Source organism: Choloepus didactylus, chromosome 22 (genome assembly GCF_015220235.1).
Source record: "Choloepus didactylus isolate mChoDid1 chromosome 22, mChoDid1.pri, whole genome shotgun sequence".
NCBI classification, from domain to species: domain Eukaryota; kingdom Metazoa; phylum Chordata; class Mammalia; order Pilosa; family Megalonychidae; genus Choloepus; species Choloepus didactylus.
The window spans coordinates 39,446,320-39,466,958 of NC_051328.1; the positions used below are offsets into that span (position 1 = coordinate 39,446,320).

The following is a 20,639-nucleotide window of genomic DNA, read 5'->3' on the forward strand; positions in this document are numbered from 1 at the left end:
ATGTGTTTTTGGCCACTTGTGGCTGGCCATCTCCATCCCCTGTCTGCCCAACTTCTAGAAAACTTGTCAGTGCCCAGCCTTGGGGTTCACCTCACACCTCCTCGGGAAGCAGAAGGAATCCTGCCCTGCTCCACCTGCTCAGCCTCCTGCTTGGGGCTTGGCTGGCTGGTCACAGCCTGCTCGCACCTTCAGCGTGGCAGCCCCTCGAGAGCAGGACCCCGTTTGATTGCCCTGTGTGTGCATCTCCCAGGCCAGACACCCTTAGCCCTGGCTGCACGTCAGAATCAACTGGAACTTCTAGAAATTCTGAAGGCTGGGCCCCACTCCTCAGTTATCTTGGGGTAGGTATGGCATGTGTGTTTGTTCAAGACCCCAGTGGTTTTCCAACTTTGGATGCATAAGCATCCCCTGGAGAACTTGTTAAAATACAGATTGACTGAGGTTCAGCTAGACCGTTCACAGATTTGGAAAGGACTGGTGCAGAAAAACAGAAGCGTTTATATTTAGTGTACAAAGATGGCATTGGGCTGCGCATCCCCAGTGCCACCACCTTGCTGAAGTCTGCCCAATGTTCCTGTGTCATCCTGACCCCTGCTGTCCCTCCCCGTTGTGCTGATCCTATTACTTGCATCCACCTGTACTGTGTCATTCTCGACAGGTCAGGGTTGTGTGGTTCACTGGGCCCAAAGCTTCCAAGGATCAGAAGCCCCCGGGAGGGCCCCACATCCAGCTGCCTGGGGCCACGTGGGGAAACGCCTGCTCCACCCAGGGGGGTGGGGAGCCAGACATGGGGGATGGACAGACAGACACAGGGAGGGAGAGAGACACAGGAGGGGAGAGAAGGGGAGATGGGGAGAAACAGGCCTACGTTGGAAAGGACTGCAAGGAAAGGGCATCCTGAGGGCCAGCAGGTTTCAGACAAGATGGTCCAGAAACTATGAGGGAAGAGTTGTAAGGAAACGGGTGGGATGGGGGGTGGGGGTGGGGGTTGTTCCCACACCTTGAACTCCAAAGGGTGTAAGGAGCAGGTGGAGTCAAGTTACACACCTGCCCCGTGACATGGGCGTGTGACTCCAGGTGGCGGCAGGTGGCCTGGGAGGCCTGGGCCAGGACGGTGACACAGACGTAGGCGGCACAAGGAAGTCTGTCCCATCTGCCCATCCTGTTGGCCTTAGATAGTTTTGATCTTGACTTTCTACCAGGGAAAACAATTTTCACATGCGTCCCAGGCTGGTGTTCTTAATAAATTATACACATATACTACTGTGTGATAAATCCTGAATTCCATGTCTTGAGTTGAACAGCATTCCCCCAAAATTCATGTCCACCAGAAAATTCTGGATGTGACCTTGTATGGAACTAGGGTCTTGGCAGACATGATGAGTTCAGGATCTCAAGATGAGGTCCTCCCGGGTTAGGACAGGCCCTATATCCAATGGCTGGTGTCCTGATCAGGAGAGGACACACTGACACAGCAGGAGAAGAAGCCACATGAAGACGGAGTGGAGACTGGAGAGACTCTGGGACGCCAGGGCAGCCAGCACAGAAGGCAGGAGGAAGGCGCAGAAAGGGTTCTCCTCGGAGCCCCAGAAGGAACCATCCCTGATGCCAGTGAGTTTGGCCTTGAAAACCAGGGGAGCAGGGATTTCTGTTTCCGAGTTTGTGGTACTTGGTTATAGCAGCCACGGGAAACGACACCCTTCCATAGAGAAGGAACGAATTAGGTATGTAAAAGAGTGAGATTTTCTTTAACAAATTTCACGTGGGGAGAACAGAGGAGGAACCAATGGATGAAGTGACTAAGAAAACCCCCAGCACCCACGCAGTGTGGCTCTTTGTGGACCCTGATTGGAGACCCTGTGATGACACCAGCCCAGCTGCGTCACCCGGGATTTTCTCCCACGTCAGCACCCTCCATCACGTCTGCCGTGTCCCTTTGCCGTGGAAGGTTGCGTGTTCCCAGGGCTCGGGGATTCAGGCGTGGGGGTCTATTCTGCTGAGCGCAGGTGGGAAGACGACGGCCGTTCTCCAGAGCAGCTGGGGCAGGATGTGGTCCTTGACGTGGCACGACAGAGGCAGTGAGAACGCGAGAGGGTGAGGGGGCCAGAAGTAAGAGGAGGGCTCTTTGGGAGCCAGCCAGGAAGTCAGCCTGGTGGACCTGCCCCTGTTTCTTCCCCAGGTCTCAGGGGCCACGGCATTTGCAGCTGACACGTAGCCTCCCAACCTCTGTATGCCAGTCGGAGAAGGGGCTGTGCCATCTTCTGTAACCTCAGGGCTCCTGTTACGGTTTGCTAATGCTGCTGTTATGCGAAACACCAGAAATGGATTGGCTTTTATAAAGGGGGGTTATTTGGTTACAAATTTACAGTCTTAAGGCCTTAAAGTATCCAAGGTAAGTCATCAACAATCGAGTACCTTCACTGGAGGATGGCTATTGATGTCTGGAAAATCTCCATTAGCTGGGAAGGCACGTGGCTGGTGTCTGCTCCAAAGCTCTGGTTTCAAAATTACTTTCTCCCAGGACATTCCTCTCTAGGCTGCAGTTCTCAAAAATGTCACTCTTAATTGCTCTTGGGGCATTTTTCCTCTCCTAGCTTCTCCGGAGCAAAAATCTGCTTTCAATGGCCATCTTCAAACTGTCTGTCTCAGCTACAGCTCCTCTCTCAGCTCCCGTGCATTCTTCAAAGGCTTGGCTGTTACAAGCTTCTCTCCTTCGTCTGACGCTTATATAGTGCTCCAGTAAACCAATCAAGGAGGCCCATGCTGAATGGGCAGGGGCCCACGCCTCATTGGAAGTTATCCAATGAAAAGTTCTCGCCCACAGTTGAGGTGATTCACATCTCCACAGAAACTTCCAAATCAAAAGTCTCCAACCCCATCAATACCAAATACGTTTCCTGCCCAAACAAGACTACAAATCAAAGATAATGGCGTTTGGGGGACATGATACTTCCAAACCAGCCATAGCTCCCTAGGGCAATTTTGGGCGTTGCTGCTACAATGGCACCGACTATCCGCATGTTTCTGGACCTTGGCCAATGAGCCACGTTAAACAGAGTTTGCATGGCCCATCTGCCATCCCCGACCCTTGACCTTTCAGGCCCTGGAGAGTTTCCTGCTGGGCACCTGCCCCCATCTGAGGAATCTGAACCCAGGTCTGTGCTCCTCCTGGCCCAGGGCAAATCTTGTCCAACCTAGAGCTAGGGGCCTGCTTCCCGTAGGAAGGGCAGCCGGCATCCCTCGGAGCTCCCGGTGTGCCTGGCACTGGACTAAGCCCTTGTCAGGCAGGCTCACTGAATTCTCTCAAAAGCATGAGGAGGCTGGCACTGGTGTCTGTGCTTTCCAGACGAGGAAATTGGGGTGTCACTTGCCCCCGTTGAAAGGGCGAGTGAGCAGAGCTGGCTGCAGAATCGATGACGAGGGCGACGTGGGGCTGGCATGGTGAAGGCGGGGAGCAGGCACCCTGCTGATGGAGCCGGTGCCCCTCATGTGCTCAACAAAGCTTCATCAAGCAGCCCCTGAGTACCCGGCTCTGGTCCCAGCCGCCCCGAGTTGGCTGGAGTGTTGTGAGCAGATAACAGTCCATAAGTGAAAATTGCTCAGTGCCAGCTGTGCCAGGAAGGAGAAGTCGAGATACTGGGAGGGTAAAGCAAGTTGACACATCTGGTTTGGGAAGACAGCAAGATAGAATAGTTGGCCTGTCTTAGACGTGGGTTCTCTCCACCTTGGCATGATGGACACTTTGGACCAGGTAATGCCCTGGGTGGGGCCGTCCTGGGCCCGGTAGGTGCCGACCAGCAGCCCCTGCCCGCACCCTCCAGATGCCAGTAGAACCAGTCCCCAAGTCGTGATAACTAAAAACGTCTCTGCACTTTGCCAGCTGTTCCCTGGGGGGGGGGCAGCATCTCCCCCGGCTGAGAACCACGGCTCAGGTGTGGTATGGGGGCTGGGAAGAACGTGCCCCGCGCAGGCAGAGGGGGCGTAACTTGGAATCCACCCAGCGTTCATGCGGCGGCTGGGTATCCTGCAGCCACCTCCAGCCAAGGACCAGGCACAGCAGGGGCAGGGGTCCTGGACAGGCCCGTTCCTGGGGGACAAGGGACCCCTCCAAGGACCACCTGTGACTCACGGGCCTCAGAAATAGATTTTTTTAAATTTCCCATTCCCTACCCCTGCCCTGTCGCCTGGTAACCTGTATTCTAGATTCTGACTCTATGGGTTTGCTTATTCTAATTATTTCATTTCAGTGCAGTATTTGTCCTTCTGTGTCTGGCTTGTCTCACTCAATATGATGTCCTCATGTCACATGTATCAGACCTTCATTCTTTTTTTATGCCTGAATAATATTCCATTGTGGGTATAGACCACATTTGTTTATCCATTCGTCGGTGGTTGGTCACTTGGGTTGTTTTCACCTTTTGGCAATTTTGAAGAATGCCGCTATGACCATTGGTGTGCAAATATCTGTTTGGGTCCCTGCTTTCAGTTCTTTTGGGTATATACCTAGAAGTGGGATTGCCGGGTCATGTGGTAATTCTGTACGTAGCTTCTTGAGGAACTACCAAATTGTCTTCTACAGTGGCTGCACCATTTTACATTCCTGTCAGCAATGACTGAGTATTCCTATTTCTTCACATCCTCTCCAACACTTCTAATTTTCCATTTTTTAAAATAGTAGTCATTCTAGTGGGTGTGAAATGGTATCTCATTGTGGTTTTGATTTGCATTTCCCTAGTAGCTAATGATGTTGAACATCTTTTTCTGTGCTTTTTGATCATTTGTATATTTTCTTTGGAGAAATGTCTACCCAAGTCTTTGCCCATTTTTGTATTGAGTTGTTTGTCTTATTGTGGAACAGTCGAAAGATTTCTTTTTATATTCTGGATATTAAACCCTTATTGGATATGTGGTTTCCAAATATTTTCTGTCATTGTGTGGATTGTCATTTTACTTTCATGAAAAGTCCTTTCAGGCACAAAACTTTTAATTTTGATGAGGTCCCATTTATTTTATAAACTACAAGCTTGTACAACTTTTAGGTGTTTTTAAAGCTTGATGGTGTGAGAGTCATTATCTAATATCTAATGATTTTTGTGCCTCTTGCACAGTTTTGTAATTCTGATTAATGATGGCATTTTATACAGAGCCAACTACAAATAAAGGTAGTTTTAGATTTGGGGAAAAAATAAGTATTTGGGAAGGAGTATTGCTGTTCTGTTAAGGAAGACGTAGAGTGTGGACATTAGGTGAGCTCTGGTGAAGCTGTATTGGAGGGAGTTGGGTTTTTATCCCAAGAGCAACTGGAATCTATCCTAGTGTTTTCAAGTATAGTGTGTGTGTGTGTGTGTGTGCGTGTGTGTGTGTGTGTGTGAGACAATTGGACTTACGTGTTTCAGAGTCACTTAGGCTGCTGTGTGAAAATGGATTTCGTGTGGAAATAGCCAGACTAGAACAGTAACAGGGTAGGGAACTGGGTGCTTTATTTGGTACACTGAACCGGACCTCGAGGCTGGAGAAAGGCCCGCCTCATTATGAAGCCCATATTTCTCTTAAAAATGAAATTCGCACAATAGCAGATCCAATGTTGACTTAAGGAAACCTCCCAAGATGTGGACTAACTAATGCATTGACTGATTTGCACAGTCAACACAGAGTGCTGTGCTCCTTGGCCTTGGGCAGAAGCGGAGGCAGCCCCAGGAAAGGGATGTGGCTGGCACAGCCCTTCTAGGCAAACCAGGCATTGGGGGGTGGGGCGGGGGGGGCAGGAAGGAAAGGAGGCTTTGCCATCTCGAATCCAGCTGAAGGAAGAGGTCAGTTGGTATGTCACCCTCCACTTCCTCCTTTTCAGCCCCCAACAACCTGGTTGAAAAGGAAGAGATGATTATCATATACTGGGTATCAGAATTCTAGGAATAATTTTGCAAAGATACCTCGGGCTTTCCGGATTCTGAAGTCTCCTCCGCATTATTTCCTCCCAACCCCTCCAGGTGTGTCGTGTGGCTTCCCCGCAGGTCTGGGCATCTGAGCACGGAACATTCGCACTCCCAGAACGTGGCTGGGTTCCCTCTTCCCTGGGTTATTTAAAAAGTCTCATAGAACCAGGCCGTGGTACCCATCACCTGTCCTCAGCAGGGGTGCTCTCTGATATAGGTGTATTCTCAGCTGAGACTCCCAGAAGTTCAAAGATCGAGATTCAGAATATGCAAATTGTTTCCTTGCTCTGTTGGCTTTGTGAGTTCTAATTCTTCTAAATAACTTTGCTTAAAAACAGATGCATCAGTAATAGCCAAACAACCCAAAAGTCCGTCAGCAGTAGAATGGATAAATATACTGTGCTAGCCTCCTACCATGGCATTCTATGCATCCGTGAAAACGAGTGAGCCATTGCTCCGTGCAACACCATGCATGGATCTCACTAACAACAGTGAGCCAGAGAAGCCAGACTCAAGTATATATGGATATATCATACGCTCCCATTTAGGTAAAGCTTACATCCCAGCAAAACTAATCTACGGTGACACGGGTCACAATAGGGGTGGGTGGGCTGGACAGAGGCATGAGAGAGCTGTTGGGGCCTGTTCAAAAGAGTCCAGAAATCAATTCTGTTTTCCTTGTTAGCTTGTCACCCAGCTACCACCGAGTAGAATTTTCTTTTCATTGATTTTTTAAAAGCAAGGGTATCTCTGCCAAGACCAGCGCAACATCTCCAAACATAATTATTGTCTTGATCTGGGGGCTGCTCATATGCATTTGTATGTGGAAATTTGAGCTGCACATTTAAGTGCACTGTTTATAGGTATGCTATACTTTCAAAAGACACATCAGCACAGAATTTCCATTTGCGTAACAGCAATCCTGCTTTTTTCACAGACTGATGAACAATGCGAGTTGAAAGCCATTGACAAGGAGAAGACGGTGGCAGCTCTGCCGCCCACGGAAGCATGCAAATGCCACAAAGAAGACTTGGCAAAAGCACTTGATGTAAGAAATGATCTGCACCCCATGCCAACAGTGCTAAGGTGTTTAGATGGAAAAGAAAGCAACACGAAGCCCTGAAAGCCGCTGGAAAGTGCTATGTTATAATGCATTCCATGCGCATAGTTAGGAAACGCTGTGGCGTTGAGCAGTTGCTGTTTCCCGTGTTGAATGTCATCGTGGTGGTCGAGGGTGCGGACGGTGCTAGCTCCTCCCCCGGGTCCTGGGCTCCTCCAGAGGCGCCGGGGCCGTGGCTGCTCCCAGCTCTCCCACTGGAGACGAAGGAAAAGAGGCCGCATGAAGTCACTGGCCGTGTCCGTGCCTCTAGGACCGGCCCCGCCTGGTGTTGAATCCGGGTGCTTTGTCCTCGAAGCACAAACTCTTAACCCTCCCCTCTCCCCTCCCTTCATCTTTTATAATCCGTGGTGTTCCCAGTCTCTTAAACCCGATTTTCCCATGTTTCTCAAATGAACCCGAATTTCTGTCCAGTGAAGAAAGACCCCGAGAACCCTGGAGGTTGAGGGGCGTGCTTGTGTGATGTTTCCAGTGGTCTGTCCTTAGAAAACTGAGCAAACCTGATGGTTCGCATGTGAGTGTGAGTGTGTCTGTGTACGTGCGTGTGTGTGTGTGTGTGTGTGTGTGTGTGTGTGTGTGCTCAGAACCCACCTCACTTTGGGAAAGCAAATAAACGACCCCCAATAACAGGGCGCATGTCACAGTTTCAGGGACATTGGAATTCAGCGCTTCACACCCCTCTTTGCTTGACAATCACCCGAAGTCTGTTTAAATCCAAGTCCTGCTTGTTAGTATTTGGAGAGGGGAGGAATTTTTTTTTTTCTGCTTAGACATTTTCTGTGTGAATGAGCTTCATTTTCTTTCTCTGTTCAAGAGTCCAGAAGTCAATTCTGTTTTCCCTGTTAGCTCGTCACCCAGCTACCACCGAGTAGAATTTTCTTTTCATTGATTTTTTAAAAGCAAGGGTTACCTCTGCCAAGACCAGCACAACATCTCCAAACATTATTATTGATTTTTAAATTGGCTGCATTCAATGAATTAATATATATAAAGAGCTTGGAGTAGTGTCTGGCACAGTGTACGCATGATGTAAGTTTTGGCTATAATTGTTTCTAAAGACAGGCTTCGGTTTTCTTGTTTGTTTGTTTGTTTTAAGCATTTCTGCATTTCCAGAATTCCATACTATAATTCTATTTGTTGAAATTTAGGCCCAAGACACTCTTGTTGGCTGTAATTTTAGGGTAGAATGTGGTATAATCAGAAAAGAACTGGGTTGGGAGTGTTTCTTCTCTCTGCCTCTAACTGCTTGGAGCAGTTGGAGCAAATCCACTCTCTCCGTGGAGCAACTCGTCTGCGTTGCCCATCATGGAAGCCTCTAGAGAGGTGAGTCTGCAACGTGGGCGCCCCGGTCCCCACCGGCGGGTCAGCGAGCCCGTGCTTGGCGTCTCCTTCCAGGTGGACTTACAGCGCGGGCTGTCGGAGCTCTCGGTGGCGCGGCGCAGGCGGGGCCACGGCTGGAACGAGTTTGTCGCTGACAACACCGAACCCGTGTGGAAGAAATACCTGGGCCAGGTGGGGCCACAGCGGTCGTCCCTCGCGCCCCCTAACCAGCCTGGGCTGGGTGGGGCGGGGCCACTTTCTTTAGACATTGACGGAGGGGGCGTCCTGGACAGTGCTGGGGAGGGGGCAGGCACGCCCCTCTTGCAGACGGTTCTCCCTTCTTAGCCAGCAGGACGCACTCCCCAGGCACCTGTGATCACCAGCAGTAGTGGCTGGGTGTGGGGGTGGTTTACCACCTGCAGGTGCCGTGCTTAGTGCTGTACAGACTCACGGCCAACAGAGCTGTGCACACCAGAACCAAGCTTAACTAACGCAGATTGTTCTGTAAGGCCCATTATAGGCTTCTGGTACAGTGCACTTCAGTATACAAGGGGGCCATTTCAACAACAAAATCACCCAAAAAAAGCAACTTTCTTTTCATAAAAATGTGGCACTAAATATACCAGGAAAGGACATTCATTCACAGTAAAGAGCTAAAAGGAGAAGGCAGGTCCACCTTACTTGGTGTCACCTGGGAATGTCTGCTTTCGGCAACTCAGACCGGTTGCTGCCTTGTGCACATTTGTGAGTGGCTGCAGAGACACTGCGGGTGTGATCTGGGGCTTAGAGGTAAATTTTATTGGGTAGGCAGATCACAAAGACAGAATCTGTGCCTAAGGAGTACTGGCTGTACTCATGTCTTCCCCATTTACAGTCAAGGAGACCAAAGTACAGGCAGGTGGAGGTGTTTGCCCAGGGTTTCTAGGGTTGCCAGATTTAGCAAATAAAAACACAAGGCACCCATTTAAATTTGAATTTCAGATCAACCAGGGACATTTTTTTAGTACAAGTTTAGTGTCATTTATACTAAAAACTTGTTCCTTGTTTCTCTGAAACTCAAATGTAATGGAACGTCCTGTATTTTATTCTGGGAACCCAAAGCTGCACACACGGCTGTAAGTGGCAGTCTGGGAAGTGGAGCCAGGCAGGGCTCGAGCCCCTGCCCTCATCCCCTGCCGTGGGTCCCCCACATGCTGATGGGATGGTGCAAACACTGACTCCCTGGAACCCATTAGGAAGAGGGAAGAAAAGTCTACAGCAGACGTGGCTACAAGTTCCAGTCTAGAAGTCATTGCCCCACCACCCACCCAGCACCAGTTCAGAAATTCCCAGTTAAGGGACAGGATTTTCCAGACACCTGAAGGCAGTGAGATTGCCTCAGTTTCCCATTGGCTCCCTATTTAAGGCTTTCTTGAATGGTCGGTTCTGATCATGGGACCAATCACAGCCTTCCTTGCAGCATCCTCAACCTCCACTCGGTCTGGAGCCCCAGCCGTGCTCATTGGTCAGTTCTCAGCTCTCTGGAGCTGTCCTTCATTGACACATCTTGGCACCCAAATAGACTTCTGGGTAAGCAGGTGGCTCTGGCCAGCCCGGAAGATTCTTGGAACCCCAGCTCTGGGAAGAGGCAGCTGAGGCTCCCGGAATTAGAGTTCAGGGAGAGAGGCTGACCCCTGGCTGCGGTGGGACAGCCACCCCTCTGCGGCTCTGGCCTGGTCTCTGCAAGACAAAGGAGCCGGCAAAGCCCTGAGCTGGCTCTGCCCTCCCTGACCCTCCTCTAGTTCCCTCTGGCCGGGTTCCTGGTTATTCTGCTTCCTGCTTCTGCCTTGAAAGCCTACCCTGAGCTCCTCCTTCACCGCAGGGGTTCTCTGACACCTTCCAGAAAGGAAGTCTCCTACGTTTCTCTTTCTCAAGAGCTGGGAACCTGCTTATTCTTCTTAAACCTGACAGTTCCAGGATCCGCCTGGGAATCTTTTCAGGATTGGGGGAGATCCCGATGGCTGCGTGCCCCGCCTTCGATGAGTGCAGCGGTTCAGCCTGCATTTGCTTATCAACCCTTACCATTTGTTGAGTGCCTACTGTGTGCCAGATGTTGTGATTCTCCCGCAGTAACAGGGAGCTCACCACCTCACAGGCTGGTCTGCTTCTCCTTCTCGGGAGTCTCACCATTAGGAATTCTGCCTTCAGGTAACCCAAGACCTCTCACTCTGGAATCATGAGACAGACACAAATTGGAATTGAGCAACCCAGGTTCAAATGCCTCTTTCCAGCTGCATGTGAATTTGAGCAAGTTACTTAACCATCTAGGATCTTGGGAGGTTTACCTAAAAAGAAGGAAGTGACTTGCCTTCATAGTGCCTGGCACACATTTGGTGCTTAATAAAGATGGCCTCCCCCACCCCCCAAAGCACCTACCAGCTGGACCCAGTTTGAGCATAGCAGTTAGGGGCACAGGTTTTGGAGTCACCTGAGCTAGGTGTGACAAAGCAGTTTCCTCAGACAAAGCAGTTTCCTTCTGAGCCTCAGGTTGCTCCTTGTGAAGCAGGGATATGTAACATACCTGGATGACAGGGCTGGGTGGGCTCAGAGAAATGATGCGGGTGAAACACTTAGCATGGGGGCAGCACATAGTAGGTGCTCAAGAAATTCTGGTTCTTTTTGTTCTGGTTTATTGTAACTATCACTATCATTAGTTATTGTAATTATCAACTCCCCCTGTGCATGACCTGCTGCCCGCACAGTAAGATTCCCACCAACCCTTTTCCACCTGTCTCCCTTTGCATGTTGGGCTTGGATGAGCTCTGATGAGCCAGGCAGAGGCAGATAATCTGGCCAGAGCAGCCCTGCAGGCATGCTGTGGGGCCTCCCCACTGGGTCTGTTCCCTGTGGGCTGTGTCTCACCGGGACTCACTCATGTGGGGCAGGTGTCTGAAGCTGTCTCACGGGAGGGCAGGAGGAAGGCTGGTGGTGAGTCAGCCAGGAAAACTGGTCAGACGCAGCCTTGGGAGCATAGCCAAGACTGTGGGGTTGGGATTGGGGTTCCGGACTGCAGAGCCCTGAGCCCACAGCTGGAGGGGTCTCTTGTCCAGAAACAGGTCTGCTGCTCCCAGGGTCTGGGAGTGAGCTGCCCAGCGGGGCTGGGGGAGGGGAGCGCAGAGAAGCCCCACAGAAGGACCCACAGGGGAGATGTGCACGCAGCACAGGGCAGAGCCAGTGCTTCTGCCATGCAGCCTTGAGCAGGAGTTCAAGTCCCACCAAGCTTCAGGTTTCCCTGCTGAAAAGTGGACATTCACTCATTCATTCATTCATTCATTCAAGATGGTTACTTTTTATGTGCACTAGGCACAGCAGCAGCCAAACCAAATTTTGGCTTTCAGGAAGCCCTCGTCTCAGTGGTAGAGACAGACAGACGACTCAGTGTGTAACAGCTCTCAGTGGGTATGGTGGGGAAAATGGGTGAGGAGAGAGTTAGAGAGAGATGGCAGAGGCGGCTCTTGGCGCCCAGAGGTCAGGCAGGCACCTTCCGCCGTGCAGAGGTGTGCTTGGAGCAGGGATCTGGCTGCGGCGAGGCGGGGAGCCCCGGCGGAGCCGGGTGGCGCATGCAGCAAGGGCAGCAGCGGGCACCAAGGCCCTGAGGCAGCACGTCCCGGTGCATGGGGGATGCTCCTGCCGCAGACGCTTGCCGGAGGACGCAGGTGCCCGGGCATTGGGGGCGCCGGGTACATGCTTGGGTCCTCCCATCTCCTCACTTCTCTCCAACCTGAGGAAAAGTCAGGGATGGGCCCAGGATGGAAATGAAATCTTATCCTGGGCTTTTTCCTCCTGAGAACAGACTTTCCTGGGCTTACAATTCTTTCTTCTCTGGCGCTCCATTCCCCCCTGAATTTCCTAGAAGCTTTGCCCACCTCAGGTTTTGACTGCTTGGCCGTCAGCTCTGCCAGGCAGCTCAGAGGCCAGCCGAGGACAAGTGGCAGCCCCAGCCCACTGCAAACTCTTTCCCCAATGCCAGGAAGTTCAGGTGTGCACAGAACCCACAACGGGACTTCTGATCTGACCAAAACCTTTTAAAAAACCTTCTTATTATGGAAAATTTCAAAAGCGTACGAAAGTAGAAAGAACAGCTGAGTGTGACCCTTATACATCCATTGCCTCGCTTCAATAATTATCAACACATTTTGCCGTTTTTTTCCCCATTCCCCTCCTTTTTCTCTGTGGTATTTTAAAACAAATTCTAGATATTGAATCATTTTACTATCAATACTTTGGTATGCATCTTGACTAGATGAGGACTTTTTCCATTTTTTCCTTTGTTTAACTATATCAACCTTACTATGAGCCTGCTACCAATATTAACCCTTCATTAATATCATCTAATGCCTGGTCCATAGTCCATTTTCCCCACATGCCTCAAAGATGCCTCCATACAGTTGGTTTGTTGGAATCAGTGTCTGAACAGAGTCCAACTGTTGCCTTTGGATGATGTCCCTTAAGGTGTTTTAATCTAAGCCCTTTTCCTAATCTGAGGGTTCATGCCTGTGAGAAGGCTTACAGACGTCCACAAAAATTAGCTGGTGGTTTGCTTACCTCTTGAAAACATCATCTCTTTGGAGAAGCTTGGAGCTTAATTTAAGTAAAGTCTGACTTGATAACTTTGGGTCATTGGATGTGGGTCTCAAGTTCTTGCAGGGTGATCTTTTGCAGGACCTCCTCGAATTGATTGTTCGCCCATGTGTCTCAGACCCAAGTGCTGGCTGTGAGGTGTGGTTCTTTCGGAAGGGGTGAATACTGCCCCCCACACCCCAGTCCCAGCCCTGACAAGGGTCGATGGAAAAACTCCCCCTGAGGCCAGCTATAGATCGAGAGCCTTGCTGTCGGACAGTTTTATGGAGCTTGGGCAGTCCCTTATCCTCCATTCTATCAGCCTTTATCTAATGCCTTCCACGCTGTCTTGTCATCATGGCTACCAGTTACGGAGCTCCAACTATGTGTGAGGCCCTGGGCCAGTCACATTTAGTCTCACGTCAGCTTGAAGAAGGCTGAGGCTCGGAGAGATTGGAGGTTTTCACAGCAATTCCAAGGCGGTGTTCAAGCCCTTCATACTCTACACCTGAACTTTGCTGACTGCTGCTTATCATCAACAGCACGTATCATGCATCTGATTCCATTCCCTTTTTCACCTTGGCTGCTAGGAGGCTCAGAGCCCCATTTTACAACCATGACTTACTTGTTGACATTTTGACTCTCTCTGATCCTGTTCTTTGGTCTCTTCTCTCTGGTCTTGTTTTTATTTGTTTGTATTTTCTTTCAACTATCTATAACATGAGCCACCAAGAAATGTTTCTGTGAAACAAGGGGGCAGATACATAAGATCATAAAATGAAAATCATTCTGGAAAGTCTTTGGAGCACCTGCTCTCAAGAGGGATATCAGTGGAGCTCCCAGAGGTTGTTAGCCTGAGCAGGTTGGTGCCCAAGGCTGGGCAATGGAGAAGTGCAGGATCTGGGGGGCTTGGAGTGCTGAGATGGGACCCCCTGGTGTCCTGCCTAAGAGGAGCTAGGTCCTGGCCTGGAGGATCATGAGGTGAGGGGAACAGACTAACTGCTGATAGGTGGGACCAAGGCTGGGGACTCGACGGTGGGTGGCAAGATCTGCTCCATGGAATAGTGTCTCACTGACCCCTGGGCAGCCTGTGTCAGTGAAACCCTAGTGGTGGGTTTTAGGCAGAGTGCAGGTGGGTGGGGAGGACCGTTCGCCTGGTGGTGATCTTCCTCCCTTAGCCCTCGGGTCACTGTAGTGTTTACCCGGAAGTCTGACCTGGAGTGAATAACTAAATCACTTGCGCTTTTGCTCAGTAAGAACCTGCAGGCATTAGCCAACTGCAGAGGAGGAGAAGACAGTCCACTTCTGACACCAAGTGCAAGTCTGAGGGGTTCCCTAAACCACCTTCAATTGCTGTAACTTGCTAGAAGGACTCACGGTACTCCCTGAAAGTGGTTATACTCACGGTTACAGTTTATTATGGGGAAAGGACACCTTAAAATTAGCCAAGGATAGATGCGCAGGGGGCAGAGTCTGCAAGGATAAAACGTGGAGCTCTCGTTGTCCTCCCCTCCGGGGAGTCAGGATGCCTCAGCCTTCTGGAAGTGATGTGTGCCAACATCAAAGTGGGGCCAACCAGGGATGCTCGTCCCAGCTTCAGCACCCAGAGTCTTTATTGGGGTGCCATTGCCTAGGAACAATTGATCGCCCACGTGGGTGAATCAGTCCCCGATCCCTGCAGTTGTTGACTGTGACCACGTGACCCAAGGCCCCCACTCCACTGCACTGTTGGCCCTGCCGGTGTGGCCAGCCCTGCCCTAAGTCACATGGTCCGACTGTCCGGGAGACCCGAGGTGCCCAAGCATGACACCCGAGGTGCCCAAGCATGACACCCCACGGGCTTAGAGATCACCCCAGAAACCAAGAGCAAGAGCCAGACCTTTTTTTTTTGGGGGGGTGGGGTGGTTAAATTCTTTCCTGTACAGAACGCAAGGCTGATCTTTTGAGACTAATGAAATGACCCTGCGCTGTTTCAGTTTAAGAACCCCCTGATTCTGCTGCTTCTGGGCTCTGCCCTGGTGAGTGTCCTCACGAAGGAGTACGAGGATGCCGCCAGCATCGCCATGGTGAGTGTGCAGGGAGCAGGGAGGACCAGCGGGGGCCGAGTCCTGGCTTATTTTTATTATGCAAGGAAAAGGGAGTTTGCTGTAGGAAAAAAAAAAGAAAAAAAGCTACAGCCCAAGGAAAGCAAACCCAGGCCCAGTTCCCCTCTATTTGGAGGTGTCCTGGTTCACGCAGCTGGCCGTTGCTCTCCTGGCAGACACCTATGTTGCTTCTGATTCTTGATGACTGGGGACAGGGTGGCAGTGAGCCCCTTTCCCATGAGCCCTTGCACATGCATCTGTGGTTCTCTAGGACCAGGCCTGGAGTTGCTAGATCTTGGGCTATGCATGTCGTACAAAGAGAGAACCACTGAGCGCCTTTCACTGGAAACCATCCCCACTTCCTTCTCTTTGTGCAAATACCCTTTTACGGTACAAACACACTCGTTCTAATGGAATTCACTGCCTCTGTTTAAAAGACTGGGGTTCTATCCACTGATTTACAATAAGATGTTGAGTTCAAAAAGGCACTTTGTAAAGGAAGATGTACAATAGGATCCCAGGTTGTAATTGTGTCTATGCAGAAAATATCTAGAAGGATACCCCAAAATGTGAACCTCTGGATGGTGGAATTTGGGGTGGTTTCTTTATTTTTTTTTTTTTTGGCTCTTCTGTTTTCTAAATTTTCTGCACAGTGACTTATTTTGCAAGAAGGAAAGGGAATATCTTTAAAGCTGACCTCCCGCCCCTCCTCCCTTCTGCCTGCCACTCTCTCCTGGCTGAACTGCTGGGTGCTAACACTCTCCTCCCATTTGCCTGCAGGCCGTGCTGATCGTGGTCACCGTGGCCTTCGTCCAGGTATGTATTTCTCAAGGTTCCTTGTTGGGTAACCGGGGCGTGACGGGAGTGTTAGGAGGTTCCCATGCCCTGAACAGCCTGTCTTGTGTGCTTCTTGCCAGGAGTACAGATCGGAGAAATCTCTGGAAGAGCTGACCAAGCTGGTTCCTCCAGAATGCACCTGGTAAGTCGGAGCCTCCCTGAGACTGGCTGGTCCCTCCACGGGGCCAGAGGGCTGGTAAGTTTGGCCAAACTTGTATCCTTAGTAGCTCGATATAGGAGAACTGTGCCACACTGGGAGTCAGGAGACCTGGGTTTGGCCCTATTAGTGGATTGCTGTGTGTTCCTGGGCATATCGCTTAACCTCTCAGGACCTCAATCTCTCATTAGTGTTTAAATCAGCATAACTAGCCTGCAGGATGCAGCTGGTGGGAGTGGCTTTCAAACAGGGATGGTCCACGAAGTGGGTGAACCTGTGTGCAAAACTGGGCGTGCATTTTTTCTACCGAGAGGCCTCAGAGGTTTTGCTGGGTTCTCAAATGGCAGAGTCTAAAGAGGTAAGGAGCAAAGGCTTTTAAAAACACAGCAGCGGAACACTGGGTTGATGGGCAGGATGATGCTGACAGAAGGAAGTCTGGGCAGTGCCAAGCAGCTCACCAACCTCTTTCTTGCCTAGATGTTTCAACTTGGCCCTTTGTTATTGGGCAGCTCTTCCCAAAGAGGTTTAGAAACAACCACAACAAAAGAGGCAGAAATATCCACCCGTATCTCCTGGTCACTTGGGCTTAGCACAACCCTGTGCAAAGGAACTTTCTATGAGGATGGAAAAAAAATGTGCTACAATCTGCCCTGCCCACTGCTCCATGTGGCTGCTCAGCGCCTGGAATAAGGCCGGTGCAACGGAGGACCAGATTTAGTTGTTTTATTTTATTTTAATTGATTTTACTTTAACTAGACAAACAGGGCCAGTGGCTGAGCGCCGGGTCCGAGCACGGGCAAGGACCCTTCTGACAGGGCCAGCTGCCGTCGTAGAGGAAGCTGGTGCTAAGGAAGGGGGCTGTTTTAGGCCTGGATTTTTCTAAATTTCATTTGTATTATACAAGCATATTAGTTCCCTGGGGCTGCCATAATGAAGCACCGCAAACGGGGAGCTTGAACAGCAGACATGACTTCCCTCACAGTCCTGGAGGCCGGAAGTCCAAAATCCAGGGGTGGGCAGGCCCCCTCCTGGCCTCTCCCAGCTCCTGGGGGCTCCAGGCGTTCCTTGGCTCGGGGCTGCGTCCCCCACTCTGCCTCTGGCTCCATCTACACGCGGCCGTCTTCCCTTCCCTGTGCCTTCTCCTCTTGTTTCTTACAAGGACACTGTCCCTGGATGTAGGGCCCCCCACTCCAGGATGACCCCCTCTTAACTACACCTGCACAGACTCTCTTTCCAAATGAGGTCACGTTCACAGATTTCAGGGGATAGGACTTCGACATCTCTTTTTGGGGGGCACAGCTCACCCCATAGCAACCAGCAATCCAGGAGTTCATTCTCCTTGGAAAAAATAAAATGATTTCAGGAAAGGTCCAAATCTCCTCTGCCAGCACCCCCTCCTTCCCTGGTACCTCTGCTGCCCTCCCCAGAGGAACCTGGCAGAGAGCAGTGTCGTCGCATTTAGGCAACATCACACGACCTGCTCCCACACCAAAGCAAGGGTGACAAGTGCCGTTCCTCCGTGTGCTTTGGGAGCTGGGCTTCACCTGCCGGGACCCCGAGCCCAGCCTGACTCGTGGGAACCCTGAGCCCCACCTGACTTGTGGGAGCCCCGAGCCCAGCCTTACTCATGGGAACCCTGAGACCAGCCTGACTTGTGGGGACCCCGAGCCCCACCTGACTTGTGGGAGCCCTGAGCCCAGCCTTACTCGTGGGAACCCTGAGACCAGCCTGACTCGTGGGAACCCTGAGCCCCACCTGACTTGTGGGAGCCCCGAGCCCAGCCTTACTCATGGGAACCCCGAGACCAGCCTGACTTGTGGGGACCCTGAGCCCCGCCTGACTCGTGAGAACCCTGAGCCCAGCCTTACTCGTGGGAACCCTGAGCCCAGCCTGACTTGTGGGAACCCTAAGCCCAGCCTGACTTGTGGGGAGCCCCGTCGGCTTCGTGGCTGATGGCGACGGTGCCCACTGGCCCAGGTGCCAGGTGCTGGGCTGCATCCATTACCTGTGCTACCTCCCTGGTCCCCAGCGCAGCCTGCAGGGGGCTCCACGGATGAGAAGCCAGGACTAGGGTGCACAGCCTTGAGGCCCAGGGAGGGGCAGGTGGCCAGGAAGCCTGACACCCCCATTTCAGGGGTGCCTGCCCCTGGGTCCCTGTCCCAGTGTCCTCTCTTTCTTCCTCTTGGTTGTGCCAAGATGGAGACATTGAAAATTTGCCAGGCATGGTTCTAAAACGAGCCCTAAGCTGGGCCAGACGGCAGGTCAGAGGGGTCCTGAGGGGTCTGGCCATCCCCACTGGCTCCAGGGTTAGAGCTTTCTCGCTCTTGGGGCCTTTTCGTGTACTAATTTTCCATGATGGGTCAACCGTAGTATGTGAATTGATAACAGCAGTCTTCAGAAACGCCATCGAGTTCATCTAACCATTGTCTGCTTGTGTTCAAACCCCAAAACCTCGTCTCCCAACCCGCAAACAGGACCCATCCCGTCCACTAAGCCCTCGCTGCGCAGCTCTGAGGGTCCTATATGTCGACTACGAAGTGACCCTGAATGGAAGGCAATTCTTCCTTCTTCCCAGCCAGAAGAGAAAAGAGCTTTTTGCTCACTCAGACATATCAACTTTTGGGGGACTGAAATGAAGTCGTCAAATGGCTATTTAAGTTAATTATTGTTGGTTACACATACTGAGTTGGCCATTACATGTGCGCATTTAGAAACACTGCATCTCCCTCTCACTTCTGCTCTCGCATTTTGTGAAATAATTTCGCTCACGCCTCCATGTGCATCTCCTTCCACTGGGCACTGGTCATTCCTGGAGGAACTTGGCGAGCCCCTTCCTTACCCGCCTCCCGGTGCCTGTGACCCCCACTCTCCTCTAAGCTGTCAGGGAAGTTCTCTCTGAATCCATGTAATATGTTGTCACCAGAAATTTTGCCCCAGGTCACAAGTATACATTTTCTATTCGTGATCTCCGGATGTAACCATTTACTGGATTGCTTTTCATTCTTAACCGAGGTATAATTTATATAAGTAAAACTCACCCTTTTTAGTGTACAGTGCTGGGAGTCCGACAATTGCACACAGTCACGTAACCACGGCTGAGAGTGGTTCTTACACCCCCGATTCCCTCACGCCTCTGAGCAACTGCACCCGCCCTCCCTCCCCCGCCCCAGACACCACTGTTGGGTTTCCCCGCCCTGTCAACGTGCCCTTCCCGGAGTGTCATACAAATGGAATCACATACAGTTGCTTTATAAAGCAATCTTTAGAAAGCCAGTTGCAATGACATCCTACATTTGCGCTTTAGAAAGATTTAGCCCAGAAATTATAGCTACATTTGCAGTTGCTTTTGTTGACTTCTAGAAGCATCAAAAAAAAAAAAAAAAAAATTACACAAAAGTCAAAACAAAATACAGAGTCATAACAGTGACTGGTGCTGAGGAGGGGAGAGTTGCTTTACCAGCAGGTGGACAGGATGTCCTGATCTGACGTTTAGGTTGAGGAGGCAGCCGTGGAAGAGCTGAAGGAAGGATGTTAGAGGCAGCAGGAGCAGTTACTGTCTGTCTTATGGGTGTTCTTCGCTGCAGGAGAAAACTCTGACCCATTTGCACAAGCCACAGGGAGAAAGTGCGATATTACATAGAAAGGGGTCTGAGATGGGGAGACCACGGGGTTAGTCTATTCATGATGGCACCAAGATGGTCCTTTCCCTCTCTTTTCCCCTGCCACCCTCAGTTTGTTGGCTCTGGGTTAAGATTGGCTTTGTTCTCTGGCTGGCTTTCCTCATGGTCCCAAGGTGGCTGCCACAGTTCCAGGCATCACAATCAGGCATGAAAATATCCCACAGAGGAACAGGCTGCTTGTGTGTGTGTGTGTGTGTGTGTGTGTGTGTGTGTGTGGAGTGAGGAAACCTTTCCCATGAGCCCCCAGCAAATGGGGTTAGAAGTCAAAACGAGCTCATTTTAAACATAAAGCTTAAAATACTTTCATAAAATATTCATTCTCATTTTAAGTGTAAGTCTAAAAGCTTTGGTAATGGGATTCTTCTAACCCCATTCTTCTAACATCACAAAGGCCAGTGTTGCATTAAAAATGCCCTGACCTAAACCAATCCCTGGCAGGGGATGGGACCACCTGGAGGGTCTTAGCCAGTCAGGGTCTTCCCCCCGGGTCCAGCCCCGACATACAGGCTGTGGAAAGAATGGTGGACACCGGGCAAGACAAGAATTTCATTAACACGAAAGAGTAGGGGAGTAGCTGCGCCAACTTCCAACGTCGGCAAAGACCCTGAGACTAGAGAGAGCCGGATGTGTTCAAGGGCCTGCTCAAGTGGTGGGGGGAGCGGGGAGCAGGAGGAGGTGGGGGGAGCCAGGGGCCACATTGGGAGGGCCTTGGGGGGTGGGGACTTTGGATTTGACTTCAAGGCAGTGGAAGCCATTGGAGGGTTTGGAGCAGGAGAGGCTGGTGGTCTGGTTTCTGTGTTTAAAGAGTGCGCTGGCTGCCACGTACAGGAGGGGCTAGAAGGCAGGGTCCAGCCAGGAGGCCGCTGCAGCTGTCCAGGTGAGGGGCAGGGGTGTGGTGGGAGTGGGGGCACG

At 51.1% G+C, this 20,639-nt stretch overlaps 1 protein-coding gene across 2 annotated transcripts in view; it reads left to right on the forward strand.

Moving 5' to 3' along the window:
• ATP2C2 (ATPase secretory pathway Ca2+ transporting 2) overlaps positions 1–20,639 on the forward strand; it is an 83,978-nt gene that overhangs the window by 16,121 nt on the left and 47,218 nt on the right. The window contains exons 2-6 of one of the 2 annotated variants that reach the window (XM_037816096.1): positions 6,871–6,981; positions 8,446–8,562; positions 14,946–15,035; positions 15,834–15,869; positions 15,971–16,032. In XM_037816096.1, the coding sequence (XP_037672024.1) occupies positions 6,871–6,981; positions 8,446–8,562; positions 14,946–15,035; positions 15,834–15,869; positions 15,971–16,032 (416 nt within the window). Of the gene's footprint in view, positions 1–6,870; positions 6,982–8,445; positions 8,563–14,945; positions 15,036–15,833; positions 15,870–15,970; positions 16,033–20,639 lie in introns of those variants that run through there. The other variant, XM_037816097.1, reaches the window with a different exon arrangement.